Raw genomic sequence first — 26102 nt, 5'->3', positions numbered from 1 at the left:
GATCCAGCGGAGGGGATGCCAGAAATAATGCGGATACTTGGGGAGTTTGGGGATTTTTCAGGGTATAAATTGAACATGGGAAAGAGTGAGCTGTTTGTGGTGCATCCAGGGGAGCAGAGTAGAGAAATAGAAGACCTACCGTTGAGGAAGGTAACAAGAGACTTTCGTTACCTGGGGATCCAGATAGCTCAGAATTGGGGCACATTGCACAGGCTAAATTTGACGCGGTTGGTGGAACAGATGGAGGAAGATTTCAAGAGATGGGACATGGTAGCATTGTCAATGGCAGGGAGGGTGCAGGCAGTTAAGATGGTGGTCCTCCCGAGATTCCTTTTTGTGTTTCAGTGTCTCCCGGTGGTGATCACGAAGGCTTTTTTCAAAAGGATAGAAAAGAGTATCATGGGTTTTGTTTGGGCCGGGAAGACTCCGAGAGTGAGGAAGGGATTCTTACAGCGTAGTAGGGATAGGGGGGGGCTGGCACTACCGAGCCTAAGTGAGTATTATTGGGCCGCTAATATTTCAATGGTGAGTAAGTGGATGGGAGAGGAGGAAGGAGCGGCGTGGAAGAGATTAGAGAGGGCGTCCTGTAGGGGGACCAGCCTGCAGGCTATGGTGACAGCCCCATTGCCGTTCTCACCAAGGAACTATACCACGAGTCCGGTGGTGGTAGCTACACTGAAGATTTGGGGACAGTGGAGACGACATAGGGGAAAGACCGGAGCACTGGGGGGGTCCCCGATAAGAAACAACCATAGGTTTGCCCCGGGGGGAATGGATGGGGGATATGGAATGTGGCAAAGCGCAGGTATAACGCAATTGAAAGATCTATTTGTGGATGGGAAGTTTGTGAGTCTGGGAGCGCTGACCGAGAAATATGGGTTGCCCCAAGGGAATGCATTCAGGTACATGCAATTGAGGGCTTTTGCGAGGCAGCAGGTGAGGGAATTCCCGCAGCTCCCGACACAAGAGGTGCAGGACAGAGTCATCTCAAAGAAATGGGTGGGGGACGGTAAGGTGTTGGATATATATAGGGAAATGAGAGACGAAGGGGAGACTATGATGGACGAACTAAAAGGGAAATGGGAAGAAGAGCTAGGGGAGGAGATTGAGGAGGGGATGTGGGCAGATGCCCTAAACAGGGTAAACTCGTCGTCCTCGTGCGCCAGGCTAAGCCTGATTCAGTTTAAGGTATTACACAGGGCACATATGACTGGAACACGGCTCAGTAAATTTTTTGGGGTGGAGGATAGGTGTGCGAGGTGCTCGAGAAGCCCAGCGAATCATACCCATATGTTTTGGTCATGCCCGGCACTACAGGGGTTTTGGATGGGGGTGACAAAGGTGCTTTCGAAAGTAGTAGGAGTCCGGGTCGAACCAAGCTGGGGGTTGGCTATATTTGGGGTTGCACAAGAGCCGGGAGTGCAGGAGGCGAAAGAGGCCGATGTTTTGGCCTTTGCGTCCCTAGTAGCCCGGCGCAGAATATTGCTAATGTGGAAAGAAGCCAAGCCCCCGGGGGTAGAGACCTGGATAAATGATATGGCGGGGTTCATAAAGTTAGAGCGGATTAAGTTCGTCCTAAGGGGGTCGGCTCAAGGGTTTACTAGGCGGTGGCAACCGTTCGTCGAATATCTTGCGGAAAGATAGATAGGGGAGAACAAAGAAGGCAGCAGCAGCGGCCCAGGACTTGGGGGGGGGGGGGGGGAGGGACGGGGGGGGATGGGGGGGGGGGGGGGGGGGTGTGGCCTGAGACAAGGCAGTTGCCAATTAGGGCTAGTTTTTATTTTTTGTTATTTAATATTTATTTATTTGTTGTTGTTTTTGTTTAAATTTAAAAAAGGTCATTATTATCTGTATTGTTACAATGTTGTGTAAAGGATGCACAATGTACTGTATTGGTTGACCAAAAATTTTCAATAATATATTATTTTTAAAAAAAAGACTGAAAACATTTATACTTCCTCTGACTTCACCAAATGATTAAGTGATACTCCTTCATGGCAGAGATCAACATCAGTGCAGCTCACAGACACTCTCAAGCTTTCTCAAACTGAAACTAAAAAAGCAGAAGTGGAGCTCCGCTCCACCCACACTCTGACATCACTCCAGTAACATGAGCAGCTCCATTTCTTAAAGGTGCATTTCTTAAACACCCATTTCTTAAAGGGTACTCTCACATGACACCTCCCCCCCCCCCCCCCCCCCCAAGAAAAAGAAACCCATCAACTTCAAGATGGTTTCATTCTTCACCTTTGCACTATCGTTTAAGAAATGCACACAGGACATATACTTGTTTGTTTCAAAAAAACAATACACGCAAACAGGTATAATAATATAGTCCATTTTTTTCCTTCTTCCTCCAACTGAAATTCGTCTCGATTGACAGTCGCTTTGAACAAGAAGGTCTCTGCACAATCCATCCATTTCTCTACGCCTTGGCATTTCTCTTTAAAGTCAGATAATTTCCTTCAATCTGATCATAGCGTCCCTTGCAACTCTCTAACACAGGAGCATTGGTTATTGTAGCTTTCAGGCAGTCAAATGCCTGTTGACAGTCTGCTGTCCATTAAAATTTTTGACGTTTCTTCAGCAAGTCCATCAGTGGAGCAATCGTGCTACGAAACATTTGCACAAATATTCGATCAAATCCACTCATGCCAAGAAATCGCATTATTTCCCTTCGTGTTGAGGGTATCGGAAACTCCTCAAGGAAAGTGATTTGGGCTTTTCCAAACTCACTTTTGGCTAGGTTTATCACCAAACCCACCTCCTGAAGTCGATCAAATAACTTCATCAGATGTTTTAAATGGTCTTTCCATGTCTGGCTGAAAATTACCAGATCGTCGATGTATACCGCACAATAGAGTAATCCTGAAACAACGTTGTTAGGTAATCGTTGAAATGTGGCTGGGGCGTTTTTCATGCCAAATTGCATAACTTTGAATTGGTATATACTATCTGGAGTCACAAAAGCTGAAATCTTCGCCCTTTCGGATAAAGGTACCTGCCAGTAACCAGTAAGTAAATCCAATTTGGAAATAAAAGCTGATTGTCCCAGTTTCTCAATGCAATCCTCCAAACGTGGGATAGGATAAGAGTCCGTTCTTGTAACTGCATTAACCTTTCTATAGTCCACACACAACCATTGGGTACCATCTGGTTTTGGTACCATCACTATGGGTGAGCTCCATTGGCTGTAACCCACTTCAATTATGCCATTTTAAAGCATACTCTCAATCTCCTTGTTAACCTGTGCCAATTTTAAAAGGTTAAGTCTGTATGGATGTTGTTTGATAGGAACAGCATTTCCCACATCTACATCATGTATAGCCATTTTAGTACTTCCCAGTTTATCTCCACAAACTTGCCCATGTGATAACAATAACTCTTTCACCTCTGTTTTTCCTCTGGAAGGTAACTCAACAATTTATCCCAATTTTTAAGAACATCCTCATTTTCCAATTTAATTTGAGGTATGTCAAATTCACATTCATCTGTATTTGGTTCGTCACTTTGAGTTCAAGTCATTGAAACCTCCTTTTTCTCTCCTTCCCTTTCAAAGTGCCTTTTAATAATATTCACATGACACACTCGTGATTCTTCCTGCTATCTGGCGTTTTTAATCACATAATTCACCTCAATTAATTTCCTTTCAATCTGATAAGGTCCACAAAACCTAGCTTTTAAAGGTTCACCTACCACTGGTAACAACACTAACACTTTATCTCCACTGGCAAAACTACGAACTTTAGATTTCTTGTCCACGACCTGTTTCATCACATTTTGTGCAACTTTCAAATGTTGTCTCGCCAATTCGCCTGCTCTATTTAATCGTTCCCTAAAATTTGACACGTAATCCAATAAGGTAATTTCCGATTTCTCACTAACCAATTTTTCCTTAATCAATTTAAGTGGTCCTCTTACTTCATGACCAAAAATTAGTTCAAAAGGACTAAATTTGGTTGACTCATTAGGTGCGTCCCTAATTGCAAACAGTACGAATAGAATTCCTTTATCCCAATCCTCTGGATAATCTTGACAATAAGCCCTCAACATTGTCTTTAATGTCTGATGCCACCTTTCTAACGCTCACTGCGATTTTGGATGGTACGCAGTTGATTTAAATTGTTCTATTCTCAAGCTATCCATTACTTCTATGAATAACCTTGAGGTAAAATTTGATCCTTGATCCAATTGTATTTCTGTGGGTAGTCCATATCTAATAAAGAATTTAAGTAATTTAAGTCATTCCTCCACAATCTTTTTAGCTGTAATATTACGTACTGGAATGGCCTCTGGAAACCTAGTAGACACATCCATTATAGTCAAAAGATATTGATTCCCACTTTTTGTTTTAGGAAGCGGTCCTACACAATCAATTAGGACCCTTGTAAAAGGTTCCTCAAATGCTGGAATGGGTATTAAGGGTGCTGGTTTCATCACTGCTTGAGGTTTCCCTATCACTTGACATGTGTGACATGATTCACAAAATTTAACTACATCTTTATGTAGTCCAGGCCAATAAAAGTGTTTCTGGATTTTAGCTTGCGTTTTCCTTATTCCCAAATGACCTCCCACTGGTACCTCATGTGCAACTCACAACACCTCCTTTCTATACCCCACCGGCAATACTATTTGATGAACTTCTGCCCACTTTTCATCCGCCTGCATATGTAAAGGTCTCCGTTTTCTCATCAAGACATCACTTTTACGGTAATAACATTCTGGTACACACGCAGTTTCTTCTTCCGTTTATGCATTCTGATAAATCCGTTTTATTTCTATATCTTTCTGTTGTAACTCCACCAATTTTCCTGAACTAAAAATATCCGCCTCATCCTCCACCTGTTCTTGTTCTTTTTCAACCATCTGATCAAAAATCGTTTCTGATAATTGCACTTCAACTTCATCTTCACTCTTTGATTTCTCCTCTTGTCTTAACCTTTGACTTTGCTACCTTGTTACTACACAATCTGGAAAAATCCCAGGATATTCGTCCTTCAACACTTCAGTTGTCTGATTTTCCACTGGCGTATCAACCACAGTAGGCATCACTCCCACTTGCGATCCAGCTGTATCATTACCCAAGATAAACTGTATTCCTGGACAAGATAGTTTCTCTATTACTCCTACTACCACTTCACCACTCTTCACTTGACTTTCCAACCTTACCTTATATAATGGAACGCTACTCCTCTCACCCTGAATTCCAGATATCACCACCTTTTCTGGCAACATTCTTCCCAAACTACATAACTCCTCATCTCTTACCATTAATGATTGACTAGCTCCCGTATCTCTTAAAATTGTGACTTCTTTACCTGCTACTCCTGATACACATGAGTAAACTTTACCCACACAAGTAAATTCTTTAAAGACATCTGACACCTTCTTATCAATCACCTCTTGATCAGGCTGTATGATCTTTTGCACTTCCTTCGCTTCACTTGTAGTGGTTAGGTGACAATCAAATGTTTTGTTGGGTTTCTTCAGAGGACAATTGCAGTTCATCAAGTTCGTATAGGGACTTGTGCTACAAATGGAAAGGAAGACTTGCATTTCTATTATGCCTGTCACAAGCTCAGCACATGCCAAAGAGCTACACAGCCAGTACTTTCAAAATGTGATCACTGTTGCAATGAAGGGCGGGCATGCAGCAGCCAATTTGTGCACAGCAAGATCCCCAAAACAGCAGTGAGATAATGACCAGATAATCTGATTCTGGTCGTCATGTTGATAGATGTTCAGACCCAGTCACTTTGCCAAAGACATCAGTGAGCCAATTGGGTTTTTACGACAATTCAAGAGTTTCATGATTGCCAGCTTTTTATTTCTGGATTTTAAAAAAAAACTGAATTCCTACTTTCAAACCGCCGTAGTGGGATTTGAACTCACATTCTCTGGATTAATAGTCAATAATTTCTCAGCTCTACTATTGTTATAATTAATAAATTAATGCAGTTGACAGTAAAAGTGAAAAAAAGGTGTCAAAAAGCTTGGTCAAAAGGTTACGTTTGAAGGATGAAAAAGAGATGCAAGATAGAAACCCAGGCAGCTGAAGACACAATTGCTAATGATGGAGCGATCAGAATAGGGGACGTGCAAGATGCAGTGAGTGAGAAATGTAAAAGCAAATGAACTGAAGGGCTCAAACAGCAGTGTTTCAAGCCACAGGTTAAACATTCACCTCATTAAATCCACCCACAGGTGTGTACACAGCTGACACACAATATTAATATTTATATAATCAGAGAATACATCTTTCAGAACCTTTGCCCCAAAGTGCTTTACAGCCAATCATTTATCTTTTGAAGTATCGACACTAGTATAATGTAGGAAACACAGCAATTTTCAAGCAGCAAATTCCCACAAGTAGCAATAAACCTATGACTAGGCAATCTGTTTGAGTGAGGTTGGTTTGGGGACAAATACCACTGGATCTCCATTGTTCTTTTTGTAATAATGCTGTGTGATCTTATACATTCACTTGAGAGGGCAGACGGGGTCTCAGTTTAAAGTCTCATCTGCAAGGCGTCACCTCTGACAGAGCAGCACTCCCTCAGTACTGCACAGAGAGTGTCATCCTAGAATATGAGCTCAAGTCTCTGGAATGGGATTTGAACTAGCGACCTTTGGCCTCAGAGTAGAGGGTTCTATCGTTGAATCATGGGTTCAATCTGTTTTTTTATTCTTTTTTATTCCAATTAAGGGGCAATTTAGCGTGGCCAATCTACCTGGCGGGATCAAGACAGGCCATGGGTTTGTTGGTGGGCCCGTGTCACCCGCCGCACTCAGTGTGGTGGAGGATTCGGGAACCGGTGGGTGACTGTCCGAAGACTGTCAGCCGTCCAGTGTCAGGAACGGAGTGTGCACATGAGGCTCTCTGCAGTGGGGTGCAGGGCTCACTCGTGCCTGACACTGTGTCGTCCCTCACCCCCTCTGGGGGACTCCCGTCATCTAGCACATCATAATTGAACGTTCTTTTGTTTTTCTGCCTCTGTAGGTAGTTCAGGCAGTGTCCTATTGGGCCCTCCCCACCACCCACCTTTCCCCTTTCTCCCCACCACACCCCCTTCCTTTCCCTTCTGTTGGTACAGAGGCAAAGGTATCTGATCTCTCCAGCGCAAAGTTTAGTGCTTGTACCTTTTGTTTTTTGTACAACTGTGTTGTGAACTGTTTTAATAATCAGAGTATCCACCCCCACTCCCCGTACATTGGTACTGAGGGGAGGGTACCCTGTTTCTCCAACACAAAATTAGTGTTTGTACCGTTTGGCCTTGTATATATTTTTTACTGTCTTAATAAAAAGATATGGCCAATCTTTGGGTTGTAGGGGTGAGACCCACTCAGAATGTGCAAACTCCACACAGACAGTGACCCGGGCCGGGATCCAACCAGGGTCCTCAGCGCCGTGAGGCAGCAGTGCTAATCACTACGTCACCATGCTGCCCATGTGCATCATTCTGACCCCACTTTTTTATTTCTATGTTCTGATGTAACATTTATCTGAGATTTATTTACAGCCTGTGCTGTTAATCTGCGAGCTTGTTGGAACTGAACGATGCTTGTCTGAATCACAGAGTCAATGTTTCTTTTCTTTCTGTCTGACAGACATTCACTATAAACGTGAAAACAGTGTTACTTCAAGACTCGCACGATGAATCATACAACATATTATAAAAAACACTTTGCTCTCTCCAGTCGGTGTACTCAGTGACCATTTCTGGGGCCGAGAAAGATGTTAGAAAATGTAGATCATCATCAGCATTCCTTTCTGTCTTTTTTAATGGTTTGTATCTTATAGACTCTCCTCTATCTCTTCTAACAAAAACTTACATTTATATTGCACCTTTTAAGTAGCAAAATGTCCCGAGGTCCTTCACAGAAATAGTATCAGACAAAAATTGACACCAAGCCAAAGAACGGGATATTAGGACAGGTGAGTTTCATGGAGAGAATTAGGGATGGAATTCCAGAGCTTACACCTGATATCTGAAGCTGCAACCACCAAGGAAAGCACAAGAGAAGATGTGGGTGCACAGGAGGTCAAAATTCAAGAAATGCGCCTCTCCGATGTTTGTATAGCTAAAGGAGATTACAGAGATAGGGAGAGGAAGGTGCCAGTGAGGAATTTCAAACAAATCAAGACATTGTTTAACTGGGAGCTGTGGTAGCGGTCAATGAGCATAAGGGTGATGGGTGAATGGGACTTAGTGCAAGTTAGGATACAGAATGTAGAGTTTTGGAAGAGTTTGGTTATGGAGGGGTGGGTGGTGGTGTTGGAAGGTGGGAGGTTGGACCGGTGTTCACCTGAATAGTTTAGTCTGGAAGTAACAAAAGCAGCAGATACGCTGAAGCAGGGCTGGAGACGGACAATGTTCCAATGTAAAAGTTCTCAATGATGAAGAGGATATGAAGTCATCTTGGGATGAATTTTAATGCCAAGATTGCTAATAGTCAGTGGTCAGGGAGATGGATGGTGTCAGTTGCAAGGGAACGGAGTTTGCAGTGAGAACTGAAGATCTTCCCAATATTTAATTGAGGCGAATTTCTGCTTGTCTAGAACTGGATGTTGGAACAAGCAGTCTGACAGCATGCTGGATAGTTCAGGGGTCAAGAGATGGTGGGCGAGGTAGAGCTGGGTGCTGTCAGCATTCATATAGAAACGGAAGCTGTATTTTCAGGTGCTGTTGCCAAGGAGCAGCATATAGTTGAGAAACAGAAGGTCAAGTATGGATCCTTGGGGCACTCCACTCATCACTCAACATTCAGCCGCATTATGAGGGTGCGATTCCAACTGTGAACTGCCTCAAGATATTTTCCTACTTTAAACTTGCTTTGCATATCATTCAATTAATGTAAAATAATCCAGCTGGTTTCTGAATGATGCGTGATCAGCTGGAATCTCATTGATCCACTTACACCAAGAACCTGAACCCCAAATCTAACTTTGGCTTGTTTAAACACCACAAACTGAAATTGTGTCTGTCTTCTGTTCACTGTGAGTTTGGAGTGCTAATTGGCTATTGCAAACCTGTTCTAACCTTCTCTTCCTGTGAATCTCTGACCTCACAACACTGCCTGTCCAGACCCAAACTACTAAAGGCTGTATTCACGCTGCAGCAAAACCCTGCACTTCAAGTTACATTTATATATAGCACTCTAAGGTACTTCACTGGAGTTTTATAATCACAAATTTGACACCAAGGCATGTCGAGATACAAGGACAGGTGACCAAAATCATGGTCAAAGAGATAACTTTTTAAAAATAAATTTAGACTGCCCAATTCATTTTTTCCAATTAAGGTCAATTTAGCGTGGCCAATCCACCTACTTTGCACATCAATGGCTGGTTTAGCACAGTGGGCTAAACAGCTGGCTTGTAGTGCCGAACAAGGCAAGCAGCGCGGGTTCAATTCCCGTACCGACCTCCCCGAACAGGCGCCGGAATGTGGCGACTAGGGGCTTTAGTAACTTCATTGAAGCCTACTTGTGACAACAAGCGATTATTAAATTAAACAAAAGAGAAAATGCTGGAAACCCCAGGAGGTCTGGCAGCATCAGTAGGGAGAGAAAAGAGCTAACGTTTCCAGTCTGATGACAAAGCTTTTGAGCTGTGACAAAGGGTCATCAGACTCCAAATGTTAGCTCTTTTCTCTCCCTACAGATGCTGGCAGACCTGCTGAGATTTTCCAGCATTTTCTCTTTCGTTTCAGATTCCAGCATCTGCAGTAATTTGCTTTTTTTTTTGTAAAATATTTTTATTCTCCATTTTCACATTTCTTCAAAATTTACACCCCACCAACAAGCAGTAAATGGTAACAAATACAAAGTCAATTCCCTTATCAACATCAACGATCCCATCCTCCCACCACACCAAACAACGGTCCACCTGACAATATAAGCATCAAATAAAACAAACCCTCCCATGGTGGGACAAACAAAGGAGAAAAAAAAAAGAAAAAAAGAATCAGGAATCACCTATGGTCACCGTTGACCTATAGAGTCCTCCCCCCCCCCCCCCCCCCCAACATTCAATGCCATCGAATCCTCGAACGAGTACTGTAAATGACACCCATGCATTGCAAGCCCTTCTCCCCCCCCCCCCCCCCCCCCCCCACTTCCCCGACTCCCGGACTCCTCCCCTCCACTTCCTCTTACAAAACTCTTCCCCCCAACCTCTGTTTTTTTAAAAACATAGAATTTACAGTGCAGAAGGAGGCCATTCGGCCCATCGAGTCTGCACCGGCTCTTGGAAAGAGCACCCTACCCAAGTCCACACCTCCACCCCATCCCCATAACCCAGTAACCCCACCCAGCACTAAGGGCAATTTTGGACACTAAGGGCAATTTAGCATGGCCAATCCACCTAACCTGCACATCTTTGGACTGTGGGAGGAAACCGGAGCACCCGGAGGAAACCCACGCAGACACGGGGAGAACGTGCAAACTCCGCACAGACAGTGACCCAGCGGGGAATCGAACCTGGGACCCTGGAGCTGTGAAGCAATTGTGCTAACCACCATGCTACTGTGCTGCCCCTTCCCCCCCAACTTTCCAGCCCTGCTAGACTCATCGGAACCTGTTCTGCCAGGCTCTGATGGCCGCAGCCCCTCCCCCCACCTCACTCCCGTTCACTGGCCGCCTTAAACCGGCCAACGTGGAGAACCCCGTCCGGGTCTCTTTCCCCCTTGCCCGGTCCCAGGAAAACCAAGAAATCCCCTTTAGCACACAAACCCCGCATACACACCCACGCCCCAAAGAACCATCATTGCAAGCGAAAGTCCCATCTCTTCCCTTATCCAAGTATATACAACGTTAGCTCATTTAGCACATACACCAGCCGCAGTGAGGAAAATACAGTTACATGAGGCTACATTGATACATGACCACTTCTCAATTCAGCCACAGTCCTTCTGCCATCTCAAACTCCTCCGCTGCTTCCGCCGTCCCGAAATAAAAGTCCTTGGATTTATAGGTCACACTAACTTAGCTGGATATACTATGCCGCACTGCACCTTACTGATGTACAGTGCCTTCTTCACCCGGCTGAAGGCAGCCCGCCTCCTCGCCAGCACCACTGTAAAGTCCTGATATATGCGTGTATCAGCTCCAGCCCACTGCACCACCCGCTTCTGCTTTGCCCAGCACAGGACATTCTCCTTCACACTGTACCTACGAAAACACAAAGTTACTACTCTTGGCGGCTCACTCTCCTATGGTACAGGCCTCCACGACCGATGAGCCGATTCAGTTCATATCGGGAGGGATTATCCCCCTCCCCCAATAGCTTCGCCAACATCATGGCAAAATACTCAGTCGGCCTCGGACCTTCCACTCCTTCGGGAAGACCCACAATCCTCAGATTCTGTCACCTGGATCTGTTTTCCAGGTCACCCATTTTGGCTCGCAGATCCTTGTTGATCTCTATCACCTTCCGTATCTCCTTCTCCATCGAGGTAATTTGATCACTGTGCTGCAATAATGTCTCTTCCACTTCCTTCAGCGCCTCACCTTGCTCCCGCACCTCCGCCCAATACCGCCGCCCTCACCGGGGCAATCGCCTCCTCCACCAGCACTTTCAATACCGCCCCATCTCCTTCCTCATCGCCTCCATGTGCTTTGTGAACTGCCTTTTGAGTTCCGCGGCCATCACCGTAGTCATTTCTTCAGCCGTGGGCAATGCGGCTTCCCCTGGTGCCCCAGCCTCAACTTTTTTTGCCGTCCCCGCGGTGACCTTTCCACTCCCCGACGGACTTTCAGCTGCTTTTTTCACAGCTGTTTTTTTACTTGTTTTCGACATTTCCCTTCACTGTGCCTTCTCCCTGCTTTTGCCGCCTCTGTTGCCCCTGGGACTGGGTGTTAAACCCCGAAAATACCATTCCGAACAGGAGCCCTCCAATGTGCGGCTGCCTCCCGTCCGCCGTCACTGGAAGTCCAGTAATTTGCTTTTCTTATTAAATTAAATCTTTGGGTTGTGGGGACGAAACCCACACGGACAGTGATCGAGAGCCGGGATCGAACCTGGGAGCTCGGCGCCGTGAGGCATCAGTGCTAACCACTTAAGCCACCGTGCTGCCCTAAAGAGGTAACTTTTAAAGGAACATCTTTGAGGAGAAGAAGAGAGGTGGAGAGGCTTCAGGAGGGAATTTCAGAGCTCGAGTCCTGGACAGTTGAAGGCACGATTACAATCAAGGCTGTGCAGGAGGCCAGAACTGACTGAGCACAGAGATCGCAGAGGATTATAGGGCTGGAGGAAGTTACAGAGATAAGAAGGACGAGACCACGGAAGGATTTGAATGGCAGGATGAGAATTTTAAATTTGAGGTGTTTGGGATTGGGATGGACGGGGGGGGCGGGGGGGGGGGGGGGGGGGGGGGGGGGAGTGCGGTCATGGGTGGTTGGGACATGGTGGGAGTCGGGATACAGGTATCAGAGTTCTGGATGAGCTGAAGTTTAGGAAGGGTGGAAAGTATAAGGCCAGCCAGAAGAGCAATAGAACAGTCAAGTCTGGAGTGAACAAAAGCATGGATGAGGGTTTCAGCAGCAGATGAACTGATTTCGCAATCACAGCAAAGTAAAACTGCTCTGCTGGGACACTAACCTTAGTGCATAAATGCACCCTGACAGTGTAAAAGATGGTAAGGAATACTACCTCTATGAAATGAAAATCACTTATTGTCACAAGTAGGCTTCAAAGACATTATTGTGAAAAGCCCCTAGTCGCCACAGTCCGGTGCCTGTTCAGGGAGGCTGGTACGGGAATTGAACCGTGCTGCTGGTCTGCCTGGTCTGCTTTCAAAGCCAGCGATTTAGCCCTGTGCTAAACCAGCCCCTCTAAACTTTGAACACAACTTTTCTTATTATAAATTTATCAAAATTGGATTAATCTTGATGTTGGATCATCGCAATACGATAAAAATAAAATAAATTCACTTGGGGGAGGGGTATGGAATAAGTGATGCTTTTGAATAATAATTCTTTCTGTGTGTCAATTCACAGCTTTCGTGTGTGAATTGTAGTTTTTTAACTGATGAGAACTGTATTAGAAAACTGCTTGTCTGAATGATTAATGCATTTAAAATGGTTGAGAGAAATTAGATAGATGTCTATTATGCCGTCCTCATGAAGTGTTTCACTATACATAGTGTTTGGTATAATATATTTTATAAATAAACAATATTTTATCAAATCATGTTGTCATTTTGATTTTCCTGGAACACGGTTACTTGGTCTAATATGGAGAGTTTGTCCTTCTGCCCCAGAAGCCTCTCTTTGATTAGATTCAGAGGCCCTCGCACTTGGTGCCTGTAAACTAATTTGAATAGAGTAAAATCAGTGGATTCAATGGATGAATCCCTGGTTGCAAACAGGAGGAAACATAATCCTTTATCCCAGGGGAGAGGCGGGGGGGCTCGTGGCGGTATGCCCTAATCATTGTTGGAGGGTTTGGTAGCATCATTCTAGCACTCCCTGAAACTGTGGGTGATACACTGAAGACTTCAGTTCAGGTTACCCATGACCTCCTGGAATACTTTGGATAAGGAATATGTTTGGGCAGATATGGTTCTTAGAGGAACAGCCTTTGGAAAATGGGTAGCCATGTCCATGCTGGTAATGATATACCAGTGGCCCCTTTTTTGATTTGGGTAGGGGCCCCACACCGTCCACTAACATATTGCTGAATGGTTCCCCAAAAACCAGAATGGGAATCATAGCTCCGTGTCATATTGCAGGCTGTGGTTTTCCTGCAACCCGGCACATATGGCAGGTTCTGCAAAACCTTACTACGTCCCTGTGGAGGTGTGGCTGATGCGGGCTTGGGTTTTGCGTATATCAGCATGCACAGCCTTTGGGATTTTGTGGGATTGCTGTAAGATTTCCCCATGGTACCCTGGCAGCACCACTACCTGGTGGATCACTGTCCACTTCTCATTTGCAGGTCTGTGAGGAAGATCTCCATTTTCTTATCAGCACCTCATTTTTAACATGGACTGTCTCTGCCTCAGCTTTTGTGTGTGTAGTCTGAGCGAATGTTTTTAACCGTGGGTCAGCTTGCTTGGCCGCTACCAAGGAAGATTTATTTATTTCCTCCTCACGATCTTCTAGACTCCCAAAAAAGGTTTTGGATAACCAGACCGGAGGATATTCAGTCTGCAGCATCACATCAGCTTCCTCTGGTGGAGATTGTCTGACCATACTGTCAGGGAAAGTGTCAGGCAGCTTCTCTTGCAGTTGTTCAGTCTCCTTGACCGCAATGGGCTTCTCTGAGATCACTGGGGACACTATTACACTTGATGCTGCCAGGTTGATGCTGGTCGACCCCATCCACAGGCAAATTGGGTGCGACTCCCAAGGTCATTGGCTCTGATACAAGGCTGCGTTCCAGATGCTGCCGGTAAAGGGAAATGGCCATGTACCCTCCTTCAATCCCCTTTACAAACGCCTTGGCACTTATGTACATCTCTAGTGGGAATCATGATGTGGAGATGCCGGTGTCGGACTGGGATGGGCACAGTATTACAACACCAGGTTAAAGTCCAACAGGTTTGTTCCAAATCACTAGCTTTCGGAGCGCAGCTCCTTCCTCAGGTGAATCACTGCACTCTGAAAGCTAGTGATTCAAAACAAACCTGTTGGACTTTAACCTGGTGTTGTTAGACTACTCTGGTGGGAATGTCATGCCTTTTCTCAGCAGTAGAGTCTGGCTGACCCCTGTACCCCACAGTATCACGACAGGTTTATTCGCCTCACTCTGGGAGAATATGGATATCCTTTCTTGGGACTCAAAATCCGGGTAACTCTGAGATTTGTTTAACCTCATCTGCACTCCCAGGAGTGCCCCTACAGGGATTCACAGCTGCAGTCTCAGACATAACCTGGTCTGCTATGCTCTCTGAATGACTCTCATTCTCTATAAACCCCACTGGTTTTTCCCATGCTGCTAGCAATTGGCCAGGACATGCCCTACCTTACAGCAGTTAACACATTAAGGCTTGTTCTGCCCCCAGAATTTCCCTCTCTCCCATGGGTGCTCCTTTTCCTATCCCAGTCGGTTGGGGTCGACTCAGGGAGGGTCTTTTCCAGAATGAGGATCTGTGGATCAACTCATAATTATCAGCCAGTGTGGCTGCCTGTCTGACCCTTGTGGCTGCTGCTGCTGCTGCCTGCCTGCCCCCCGCCTCCCCCCTTCTAGATGTGCTCTTATTGGGCGGGTTACGGAGGTTTTAAATACCTCAATAATTCTTTCATGGAGGTTTTCATAAGTGGCCTCTGTTTTAACTGCCAGCATCCACAGGTCCAAAGCAAGTTGTTAAAGCCTTTCAAATTCCAAATATGTCTGGTCAGTCCATTTCCTGAGGGTACAGAATTTCTAATGATATGCCTCCAGCACTAACTGGTATACACTTAAAATAGCCCCTTCCGCTGCATCATAGTCAATTACACTTTCCTCAAGCAAGAAGGAATAAACCTCATGAGTTTTCCTGAAAAACTTACTCTGCAATAATAAGGACCCCTGCTGGACTGGCCACTTTAACCACTCAAAAGAGATAAAGAAGGCTTCCACCTCTGCTTCATCAAACTTGGGGATTAAATGAGTGAACCAGGTTGTCTCAACCCTCTAGTCTGAGTTGCAAGATCTTGAAGAGTCATAACAGGATTTTTGCTCCATAGTTTGAGCTATTTTAGTTGCTAATCCCTTTCTTTGCTCTCTCCTAAAATTCTAATTTCAACTTCTCCAATCTTAATCTCTCTACCGCTATAATATCCATTTCAACATCCTCATGTTCTACCTACAGACCGTTGGCCACCCCTTTTAATATTTCAGGTTTTCTGGCTTTCAGCTGAAATTCTAAGTGCCTCACTAACTCTTCTAACTGCTCAAGGGATAGAAGTTTTAAATCCTCAATTGTAACGCTCTCCAGTTCTGTTCGAAAAGTACTGGCATCAAACGTGCACATTTTTAAAGAATAACTATACAGACTCAAGAAAATCGGTTTGAAGGAACAATTTATTTCCGTTTCATCTGTGGGGACAGATTCTCAAGCACAAGTCCCCAGTTGGTTAACCCTCTGTGGGAACAATATCGGCATGATGAGCCCCCAGTTTAGTTCCAAGTTATCTCTGGACGATTTAAGTTACCACCAGATGAGGTCCCTAAAAATTGTTGATCAGAGCGAGACCCCTCAATTTGTCACTATCCGCTGGCATACCCCCAAATAGTTACAAACCCGCGAGCAAAGCGATAACTGGCTCTGTGTCTTTACTCAACCCACCCCCTCCTGTTTAATCAGGTTCCCTTTCCCTTGGATACCATTTTCAGAACCATTGATTTTGTTTACAAAGGAGCCAATTTAACCAGGCTTCCTTGAATTACTAAAGAGCTAAGCAGAAATGGTAAAACACATGCATCTAGCTTTATGTGGGTTTGAAGTAAGAATTGAATCCAATAGTAAGTAATATAAATAAAAAGTTGTACACAACAGTCCTTGAGTTGCGGGGAGTAGGTGATGAAGTTTTGTGGCCGTTACGAATTGATTCCAGTATAGTTGACTTCTGAAGGCAAGTAGTTGATTTTTCAGTTCAGCTGTTCTGTGGTTTGGTAGAGACATTTTGGTTCTTCTTTCCAGTTGCGATCCCTTTTTGCTGGCTGATTGACCTTCCCAGTCAATCAGCGAGAGAGTTTTAGATATTCCTGCAAAATATAGTTATTGCCAAGGCCACTGCTTCTGTAACAGTATTACACACCTTCAGAGTGGATAACTTCATACACACACGCAAGGCAGACACGGAGGCAGGCAGTAAAATCCTGGCAGCTCTCTCAGCTAACTTTTAACCCCCTTCTTCGTATATTCCAAGAGAAAACCAGAAGACATCAGTCTAGTCTAGGCAATTATACCCAGAGTCTTTGAGAGGAGAGAGTCTTTATGTTCCTTTGGCTTTACCGGGGATGGAAATCTGTCTTTGGATGCTTTTAGAAGAACCTTGTCTGGAATCACAGCGAGGAGTTCAATTTTCCCTTAGGGCACTCAATTTCAAACTCAGGGTCATGACCTGCGGTTGGATCATGGACGGGTGTCAGGAGGGTCGCGGAGTGATCAGTCGCAGCTTTCCCGATCGTGGGAAGAAGTGCCCGAAGGCTGCAACCAACCAGCTTTTAAAAATATCGGCCACGACGGCTTTCACGAATGCTGGCTGTCCCGTGCATCCTTGTCCCCTCAGCCGGATGCAGCAGTGGGCAGACCTGGAGCCCAGCAGGGCAAACCACCGCATCCGGACGTCAGAGCTGTCCCTGGATCAAATCAAATGGAGCAGATTTTTTTTTTTTAAATTGATGGAGTCTTCCCACCAGAAGCAGCGGCAGAGAGCAGGTCACATGCCCTGTACACTGATATCATGTGCTCTGGGTGCGAAATCACTGAAGAGAGATTCCTCCATTTTGTAGTTGCAAGCAAGCAACAGGATTGAAGAATTTAAAATGGATCGTTTCATAATAACGAAGAGAGGGCCAGAAACACAAACAGGTCAGGATCTCACAACTAAATTTGCTGGAGAAAGCTATTCAGGGGAGTCCACATCAAGACAAAGTAGTGATGATGTGAGCTGCCTAGGAGAGTTCACAGCAGGACAAAGCAGTGGGGGTCTGAGCTTCTCAGGAGAGTTCACAGCAGGTCCAAGCAGTGATGTTGTGAGCTCCGGGGCCGATGATGGACAACCCATTGAGAAGAAGCTGAACTCGACCTCCTTAATTTTAAAGAGGGACAAGTATCCGGAGCAGTGTGGGTCCTGGAGGCCAATCTCATTGTTGAATGTGGACGCTAAGCTGCTAGCCAAGATCTTGGCTTTGAGGTTTGAGGACTGTGTGCCGGGGAGGACCAGGCGGGTTTGTTAAGGGGACGCATTTGTCGTCTAACAGGAGGGACGAAGTGTGGAGGTGGTGGTCGCCATGAATGCAGAGGAGACCTTCGACCGGGTGGGGTGGGACTATATGTGGGAGGTGCTTCGGCGGTTTGTGTTTGGGCAGTGGTTTGTGGATTGGGACCGGCTGTTATACCGGGCACCGGTACGGGTGTGTGAACGAACCGGGTGAGTTCGGAATATTTCAGGCTGCATTGGGGACGAGGCAGAACATAGAACATTACAGCGCAGTACAGGCCGTTCAACCCTCGATGTTGCACCGACCTGTGAAACCACTCTAAAGCCCATCTACACTATTCCCTTAGAACATAGAACGATACAGCGCAGTACAGGCCCTTCGGTCCACGATGTTGCACCGAAACAAAAGCCATCTAACCTACACTATGCCATTATCATCCATATGTTTATCCAATAAACTTTTAAATGCCCTCAATGTTGGCGAGTTCACTACTGTAGCAGGTAGGTCATTCCACGGCCTCACTACTCTTTGCGTAAAGAACCTACCTCTGACCTCTGTCCTATATCTATTACCCCTCAGTTTAAAGCTATGTCCCCTCGTGCCAGCCATTTCCATCCGCGGGAGAAGGCTCACACTGTCCACCCTATCTAACCCCCTGATCATTTTGTATGCCTCTAATAAGTCTCCTCTTAACCTTCTTCTCTCCAACGAAAACAACCTCAAGTCCATCAGCCTTTCCTCATAAGATTTTGCCTCCATACCAGGCAACATCCTGGTAAATCTCCTCTGCACCCGCTCCAAAGCCTCCACGTCCTTCCTATAATGCGGTGACCAGAACGGTACGCAATACTCCAAATGCGGCCGTACCAGAGTTCTGTACAGCTGCAACATGACCCCCTGACTCCGGAACTCAATCCCTCTACCAATAAAGGCCAACACTCCATAGGCCTTCTTCACAACCCTATCAACCTGGGTGGCAACTTTCAGGGATCTATGTACATGGACACCTAGATCCGCCTGCTCATCCACACTTCCAAGAACTTTACCATTAGCCAAATATTCCGCATTCCTGTTATTCCTTCCAAAGTGAATCACCTCACACTTCTCTACATTAAACTCCATTTGCCACCTCTCAGCCCAGCTCTGCAGCTTATCTATATCCCTCTGTATCCTGCTACATCCTTCCACACTATCGACAACACCACCGACTTTAGTATCGTCTGCAAATTTACTCACCCACCCTTCTGCGCCTTCCTCTAGGTCATTGATAAAAATGACAAACAGCAACGGCCCCAGAACAGATCCTTGTGGTACTCCACTTGTAACTGAACTCCATTCTGAACATTTCCCATCAACCACCACCCTCTGTCTTCTTTCAGCTAGCCAATTTCTGATCCACATCTCTAAATCACCCTCAATCCCCAGCCTCCGTATTTTCTGCAATAGCCTACCGTGGGGAACCTTATCAAACGCTTTGCTGAAATCCATATACACCACATCAACTGCTCTACCCTCGTCTACCTGTTCAGTCACCTTCTCAAAGAACTCGATAAGGTTTGTGAGGCATGACCTACCCTTCACAAAGCCATGCTGACTATCCCTGATCATATTATTCCTATCTAGATGATTATAAATCTTGTCTCTTATAATCCCCTCCAAGACTTTACCCACTACAGATGTGAGGCTCACCGGTCTATAGTTGCCGGGGTTGTCTCTGCTCCCCTTTTTGAACAAAGGGACCACATTTGCTATCCTCCAGTCCTCTGGCACTATTCCTGTAGCCAATGATGACATAAAAATCAAAGCCAAAGGTCCAGCAATCTCTTCCCTGGCCTCCCAGAGAATCCTAGGATAAATCCCATCAGGACCCGGGGACTTATCTATTTTCAGCCTGTCCAGAATTGCCAACACCTCTTCCCTACGTACCTCAATGCTATCTATTCTATTAGCCTGGGTCTCAGCATTCTCCTCCACAACATTATCTTTTTCCTGAGTGAATACTGACAAAAAATATTCATTTAGTATCTCGCCTATCTCTTCAGACTCCACACACAACTTCCCATCCCTGTCCTTGACTGGTCCTACTCTTTCCCTAGTCATTCGCTTATTCCTGACATACCTATAGAAAGCTTTTGGGTTTTCCTTGATCCTACCTGCCAAATACTTCTCATGTCCCCTCCTTGCTCGTCTTAGCTCTCTCTTTAGATCCTTCCTCGCTACCTTGTAACTATCCATCGCCCCAACTGAAACTTCACACCTCATCTTCACATAGGCCTCCTTCTTCCTCTTAACAAGAGATTCCACTTCTTTGGTAAACCACGGTTCCCTCGCTCGACGCCTTCCTCCCTGCCTGACCAGTACATACTTATCAAGAACACGCAGTAGCTGATCCTTGAACAAGCTCCACTTATCCAGTGTGCCCAACACTTGCAGCCTACTTCTCCACCTTATCCCCCCCAAGTCACGTCTAATGACATCATAATTATTGTCCATATGTTTATCCAATGACCATTTGAATGCCCTTAGTGTTGGCGAGTCCACTACTGTTGCAGGCAGGGCATTCCACGCCCTTACTACTCTCCGAGTAAAGAACCTACCTCTGACATCTGTCCTATATCTATCTCCCCTCAATTTAAAGTTATGTCCCCTCGTGCTAGACATCACCATCTGAGGAAAAAGGCTCTCACTGTCCACCCTATCTAATCCTCTGATCATCTTGTATGCCTCAATTAAGTCACCTCTTAACCTTCTTCTCTCTAACGAAAACAGCCTCAAGTCCCTCAGCCTTCCCTCATAAGATCTTCCCTCCATACCAGGCAACATTCTGGTAAATCTCCTCTGCACCCTTTCCAATGCTTCCACATCCTTCCTATAATGCGGCGACCAGAATTGCACGCAATACTCCAAATGCGGCCGCACCAGAGTTTTGTACAGCTGCAACATGACCTCATGGCTCCGAAACTCAATCCCTCTACCAATAAAAGCTAACACACCGTACGCCTTCTTAACAACCCTCACAACCTGGGTGGCAAATTTCAGGGATCTATGTACATGGACACCGAGATCTCTCTGCTCATCCACACTACCAAGAATCTTATCATTAGCCCAGTACTCTGTCTTCCTGTTATTCCTTCCAAAATGAATCACCTCACACTTTTCTGCATTAAACTCCATTTGTATCCTGTATCCTGCTACATCCTTCCACACTATCGACAACACCACCGACTTTAGTATCGTCTGCAAATTTACTCACCCATCCTTCTACGCCATCCTCCAGGTCATTTATAAAAATGACAAACAGCAGTGGCCCCGCAACAGATCCTTGTGGTACACCACTAGTAACTGAACTCCAGTCTGAACATTTCCCATCAACCACCACCCTTTGTCTTCTTCCAGCTAGCCAATTTCTGATCCAAACTGCTAAATCATCCTGAATCCCATGCCTCCGTATTTTCTGCAGCAGCCTACCGTGGGGAACCTTTTCAAACGCTTTACTGAAATCCATATACACCACATCAACTGCTTTACCCTCATCCACCTGTTTGGTCACCTTCTCAAAGAACTCAATAAGGTTTGTGAGGCTCGACCTACCCTTCACAAAACCGTGTTGACTATCTCTAATCAAATTATTCCTTTCCAGATGATTATACATCCTGTCTCTTATAAACCTTCCAAAACTCCTCCAGCACTGGGCATGCCCAGAACATATGGGGGTGATTTGCTGGGCTCCTTGAGCACCTAACACACCTGTCCTCGCCCCCAAAGAACCGTCTCATCCTTGTCCCGGTCATGTGTGCCCTGTGCAGCACCTTAAATTGTATGAGGCTGAGCCTCGCGCACGATGATGAAGAGTTCACCCTCCCCAGGGCATCTGCCCACACCCCTTCCTCAATTTCCTGTCCCAACTCCTCCCCCCTCTTACCTTTTACCTCCACCACCGAGGCTTCGTCCTCCTCCTGCATCACCTGGCAAGTTTCCGAGATCTTCCCCACTCCCCCCCCCCCCCACCCGAGAGCACCCTGTCCTGTACTGTGTGTGGCCATAGCCGCGGGAATTCCACCACCTGCCGTCTGGCGAATGCCCTTACCTGTAAGTACCTGAAGGTGTTCCCCGGGGGGGGGGGGGGGGGAGCCCATACTTCCTCATTACCTCCGGCATTCCTCCCACCGGGTCCGCCACATACAGCAGCAGGTCGTCCGCATAAAGTGACACCCTATGTTCCTCCCCACCACGCACCAACCCCCTCCAGTTCCTTGACTCCCTCAGTGCCATAGCCAGGGGTTCAATCGCCAGTGCGAAGAGCAGGGGGGGATAAGGGACACCTCTGTCTCGTCCCTCGGTGCAACCAAAAGTACTCGCACCTCCTCCTGTTTGTGGCCACACTCGCCATCAGGACCACATACAACAGCCTAACCCACCTGATAAACCCCTCCCCAAACCCTAACCTCTTCAGCACCTCCCACAGGTACCCCCAATCTACCCTACCGAAGATTTTCTCAGCTTCCATCGCGACCACTATCTCCGCCTCCCCCTCCCTCGCCGGCATCATGATAACGTTCAAAAGCCTCCGCACATTCGCGTTGAACCGCCTCCCCTTCACAAACCCCGTCTGGTCTTCATGGATGATCTGCGGCACACAATCCTCAAGGCTAAGACCTTCGCCAGCACCTTGGCATCTACATTTAACAAGGAAATCGGTCTGTAAGATCCACACTGCAGGGGATCCTAGTCCCGCTTCAGGATCAAGGAGATCAGTGCCCGGGACATCGTCGGGGGCAAGGCCCCCCTCCCCTGCCTCATTGAAGGTCCTAACTAACAGCTGGCCCAACAGGTCCATATATTTTTTATAGAATTCGACCAGGAAAACGTCCGGCCCCGGTGCCTTCTCCGCCTGCATGCTTCCTATCCCTTTGATTAGCTCCTCCAGCCCAATCGGGGCCCCCAATCCCATCACCAGTCCCTCTTCCACCTTTGGAAACCTCAATTGGTCCAGGGAGCGGCCATCCCTCCCTCCTCCCGTGGGGGCTCGGATCGGTACAATTCCTCGTAGAAGTCCCTGAAGACCCCATTGATGCCAGCTCCACTCCGCACCACATTCCCTCCCCTGTCCTTAACTCCCCCGATCTTCCTAGCTGCGTCCCGCTTCCGAAGCTGATGTGCCAGCATCCGGCTTGCCTTTTCCCCATACTCGTAAATTGCCCCCTGGGCCATCCTCCACTGCACATCCGCCTTCCTGGTGGTCACCAGGTCGAATTCGGCCTGGAGGCTACGCCTCTTCCTCAACAATCCTTCCTTGGGCTCCTCCACATACCTCCTGTCTACCCTCACAATCTCCCCCACCAGCCTCTCCCTCTCCCCCCCGCTCCCTCCGCTCCTTGTGGGCCCTAATGGAGATCCGCTCTCCCCTCACCACCGCCTTCAGTGCCTCCCATACCATCCCCACTCGGACCTCCCCCTTGTCGTTGGTCTCCAGGTACCTCTCTATACTTCCTCGGACCCGCTCGCTCACCTCCTTGTCCGCCAACAGCCCCACCTCCAAGCGCCACAGCGGGCGTTGGTCCCTCTCCTCCCCCATCTCCAAGTCCACCCAATGCGGGGTGTGGTCCGAAATGGCTATTGCCGAATACTCAGTATCCTCTAATCTTGCTATCAACGTCCTACTCAAGATGAAAAAGTCGATTCGGGAATAAGCCTTATGGACATGTGAGAAGAATAAAAATTCCCTAGCCCACGGCCTTGCAAATCTCCAAGGGTCCACCCCTCCCATCTGGTCCATAAACCCCCTCAGCACTCTAGCCGCCGCCGGCTTCCTACCCGTCCTAGACCTGGAGCGATCCAGTGCCGGATCCAGCACCGTGTTAAAGTCTCCCCCCATTATCAGGCCCCCCACTTCCAAGTCTGGGATACGACCCAACATACGCCGTATAAAACCCGCATTGTCTCAGTTTGGGGCATACACATTGACCAGTACCACCCTCTCTCCCTGCAACTTACCACTTACCATTATGTACCTGCCGCCATTATCTGCCACAATACTCAACGCCTCAAACGACACCTTCTTTCTCACCAAGATCGCACCCCTCGATTTTTGGCTCCCAGGCCCGAGTGAAACACCTGACCTACTCACCCTTTCCTCAATCTTACCTGGTCTGCCACCTTCAGGTGTGTCTCCTGAAGCATAACCACATCCGCCTTGAGCCCCTTCAGGTGCGCGAACACGCGGGTCCGCTTAACCGGCCCATTCAGTCCCCTTACACTCAGGTTATCAGCCGGATCAGGGGGCTACCCGCCCCCCTCCCCCCGCCGACTAGCCATGACCCCTCCTCGGCCAGCCATGCGCCCGCACCCCACACCCGGCCCGTTCCCCACAGCGGCATACCCCCGTCTCAACCCCCCCCCCCCCCCCCCCCACACACTCGCTCCAGCGCCTCCTTGACCATAGTAGCAGCAACTCGATTTCCCCCCCCCACCCAACACCCCACCCCTCCCCGGCTAGGACCCGTCCTAGCTGATTTACTCCCCCCATTGCACTTCCGCAAGTCAGCTGACTCCTGCTGACCCCGGCCACTCCCGCCTCTCCTTCAACTCCTCCCATTGTGTGGCACACCCTCCTCTCCCGTCCCCATCCATAGGCTCTCCCCCTTCTGTTCTAAGCGCGGGAAACAACATTCGCTTCCCCGCCCCGGCCCCGCCCCCTCCAGTCTTCAGCGCGGGAAAAAGCCCGCGCTTTCCACCTACCAGGCCCCGCCACCTCTGACGCAGCTCCTTTTACAGGCCCGGTCCCCTCACCCCTGACTCGGGCCTCCCCCTCCCCCGCGGGGTCCCATCTCACCTCCAAGAGCCCCCCGACCAAACCAACCAAAACAGTGCCCAACCCGCCCCAGCCACCCTCACCGACCAAAAGAGAAAAAACACAAAGAAAAAGAAACCCAGAGCAATAAAATGGCCCCCCCCTCGAAACAAAAATAAACATAGCATATCAACCGCAGTCCCCAATCGCCCGTCCCAACCCTCAATCTGAGTCCAACTTCTCGGCCTGAACAAAGGCCCACACCTCCTCCGGAGACTCAAAATAATGGTGCCGGTCCTTGTAGGTAACCCACAGTCGCACCGGCTGCAACATGTCAAACGTCACCCCCTTCCTGTGCAGCACCGCCTTCGCTCGATTGTACCTGGCCCTCCTCTTCGCCACCTCCGCACTCCAGTCCTGGTATATCCGGACCTCCGCGTTCTCCCAAATGCTGCACCTCTCCTTCTTGGCCCAGCTGAGCACACACTCCTGATCGACGAACCGATGGAACCTCACCAGCACCGCCCACGGAGGCTCGTTAGCCTTGGGCCTCATCGCCAGCATTCCAGGGGCCCCTGGAAGGACCCCGCTCCCATCAACGAGTTCAACATGGTGACCACATAGGCCCCCATGTCCGGCCCCTACAGCTTCTCCGGGAGGACCAGAATCCGCAGATTCTTCCGCCTCGACCGATTCTCCATCTCCTCGAACTGCTCCTGCCATTTCTTGTGGAGCGCCTCGTGGCCTCCACCTTTACCGCCAGGCCTATGATCTCGTCCTCATTGTGAGCCTCACAGATCGCCACTCCCTGGGCCGTCTGTGTCTCCAGCAGCTTATCAATAGACGCATTCATCGGCTCTAGCAGGTCAGTTTTAATCTCTCTGAAGCAGAGCTGGATACCCTCCTGCTGCTCTTCCGCCCACTGCATCCACGCTGCCTGGTCTCCGCCCGCCACCATTTTGTCCTTCTTCACTCGCACCTTCTTTGGGTCCACCACCACCGTTTCTGTCGCCCCGCTCTTAGTTGAAGCCATATACTGACGGGGAGCTGTTGTAGACTCCTTCACACACCGGGAAACGCCGAAAAAGTGCCGTTAGGGGCCCTGAAAAAAGCCCAAAAGTACGTTTTTGCAGAAGCCGCCGAATGTGCGCCTTAGCTCCGCATAGCCGCAACCGGAAGTTCCCACAAAACCGTGTTGACTATCTCTAATCAAATTATTCCTTTCCAGATGATTATACATCCTCTCTTATAAGCCTTTCCAAGATTTTGCCCACAACAGAAGTAAGGCTCACTGGTCTATAGTTACCGGGGTTGTCTCTACTCCCCTTCTTGAACAAGGCGACAACATTTGCTATCCTCCAGTCTTCTGGCACTATTCCTGTAGACAAAGATGACTTAAAGATCAAAGCCAAAGGCTCAGCAATCTCCTCCCTAGCT

General features: G+C 47.6%; 1 protein-coding gene across 4 annotated transcripts in view; it reads left to right on the top strand.

Moving 5' to 3' along the window:
* dram1 (DNA-damage regulated autophagy modulator 1) overlaps positions 1 to 26102 on the top strand; it is a 110389-nt gene that overhangs the window by 64752 nt on the left and 19535 nt on the right. Inside the window, exon 7 of one of the 4 annotated variants that reach the window (XR_011936506.1) lies at positions 7609 to 7786. The exons of 2 other annotated variants lie outside the window; for them this stretch is intronic. Coding sequence is in view for 1 of the 2 variants with exons in the window: in XM_072484779.1 (XP_072340880.1) it covers positions 7609 to 7677 (69 nt within the window). In the remaining variant the exon portion in view is untranslated. Of the gene's footprint in view, positions 1 to 7608; positions 9943 to 26102 lie in introns of those variants that run through there. One more of the 4 variants, XM_072484779.1, reaches the window with a different exon arrangement.

Source organism: Scyliorhinus torazame, chromosome 19 (assembly GCF_047496885.1).
Source record: "Scyliorhinus torazame isolate Kashiwa2021f chromosome 19, sScyTor2.1, whole genome shotgun sequence".
In the NCBI taxonomy this organism is placed as follows: Eukaryota; Metazoa; Chordata; class Chondrichthyes; order Carcharhiniformes; family Scyliorhinidae; genus Scyliorhinus; species Scyliorhinus torazame.
This window is presented reverse-complemented; position numbering and strand designations above follow the sequence as displayed.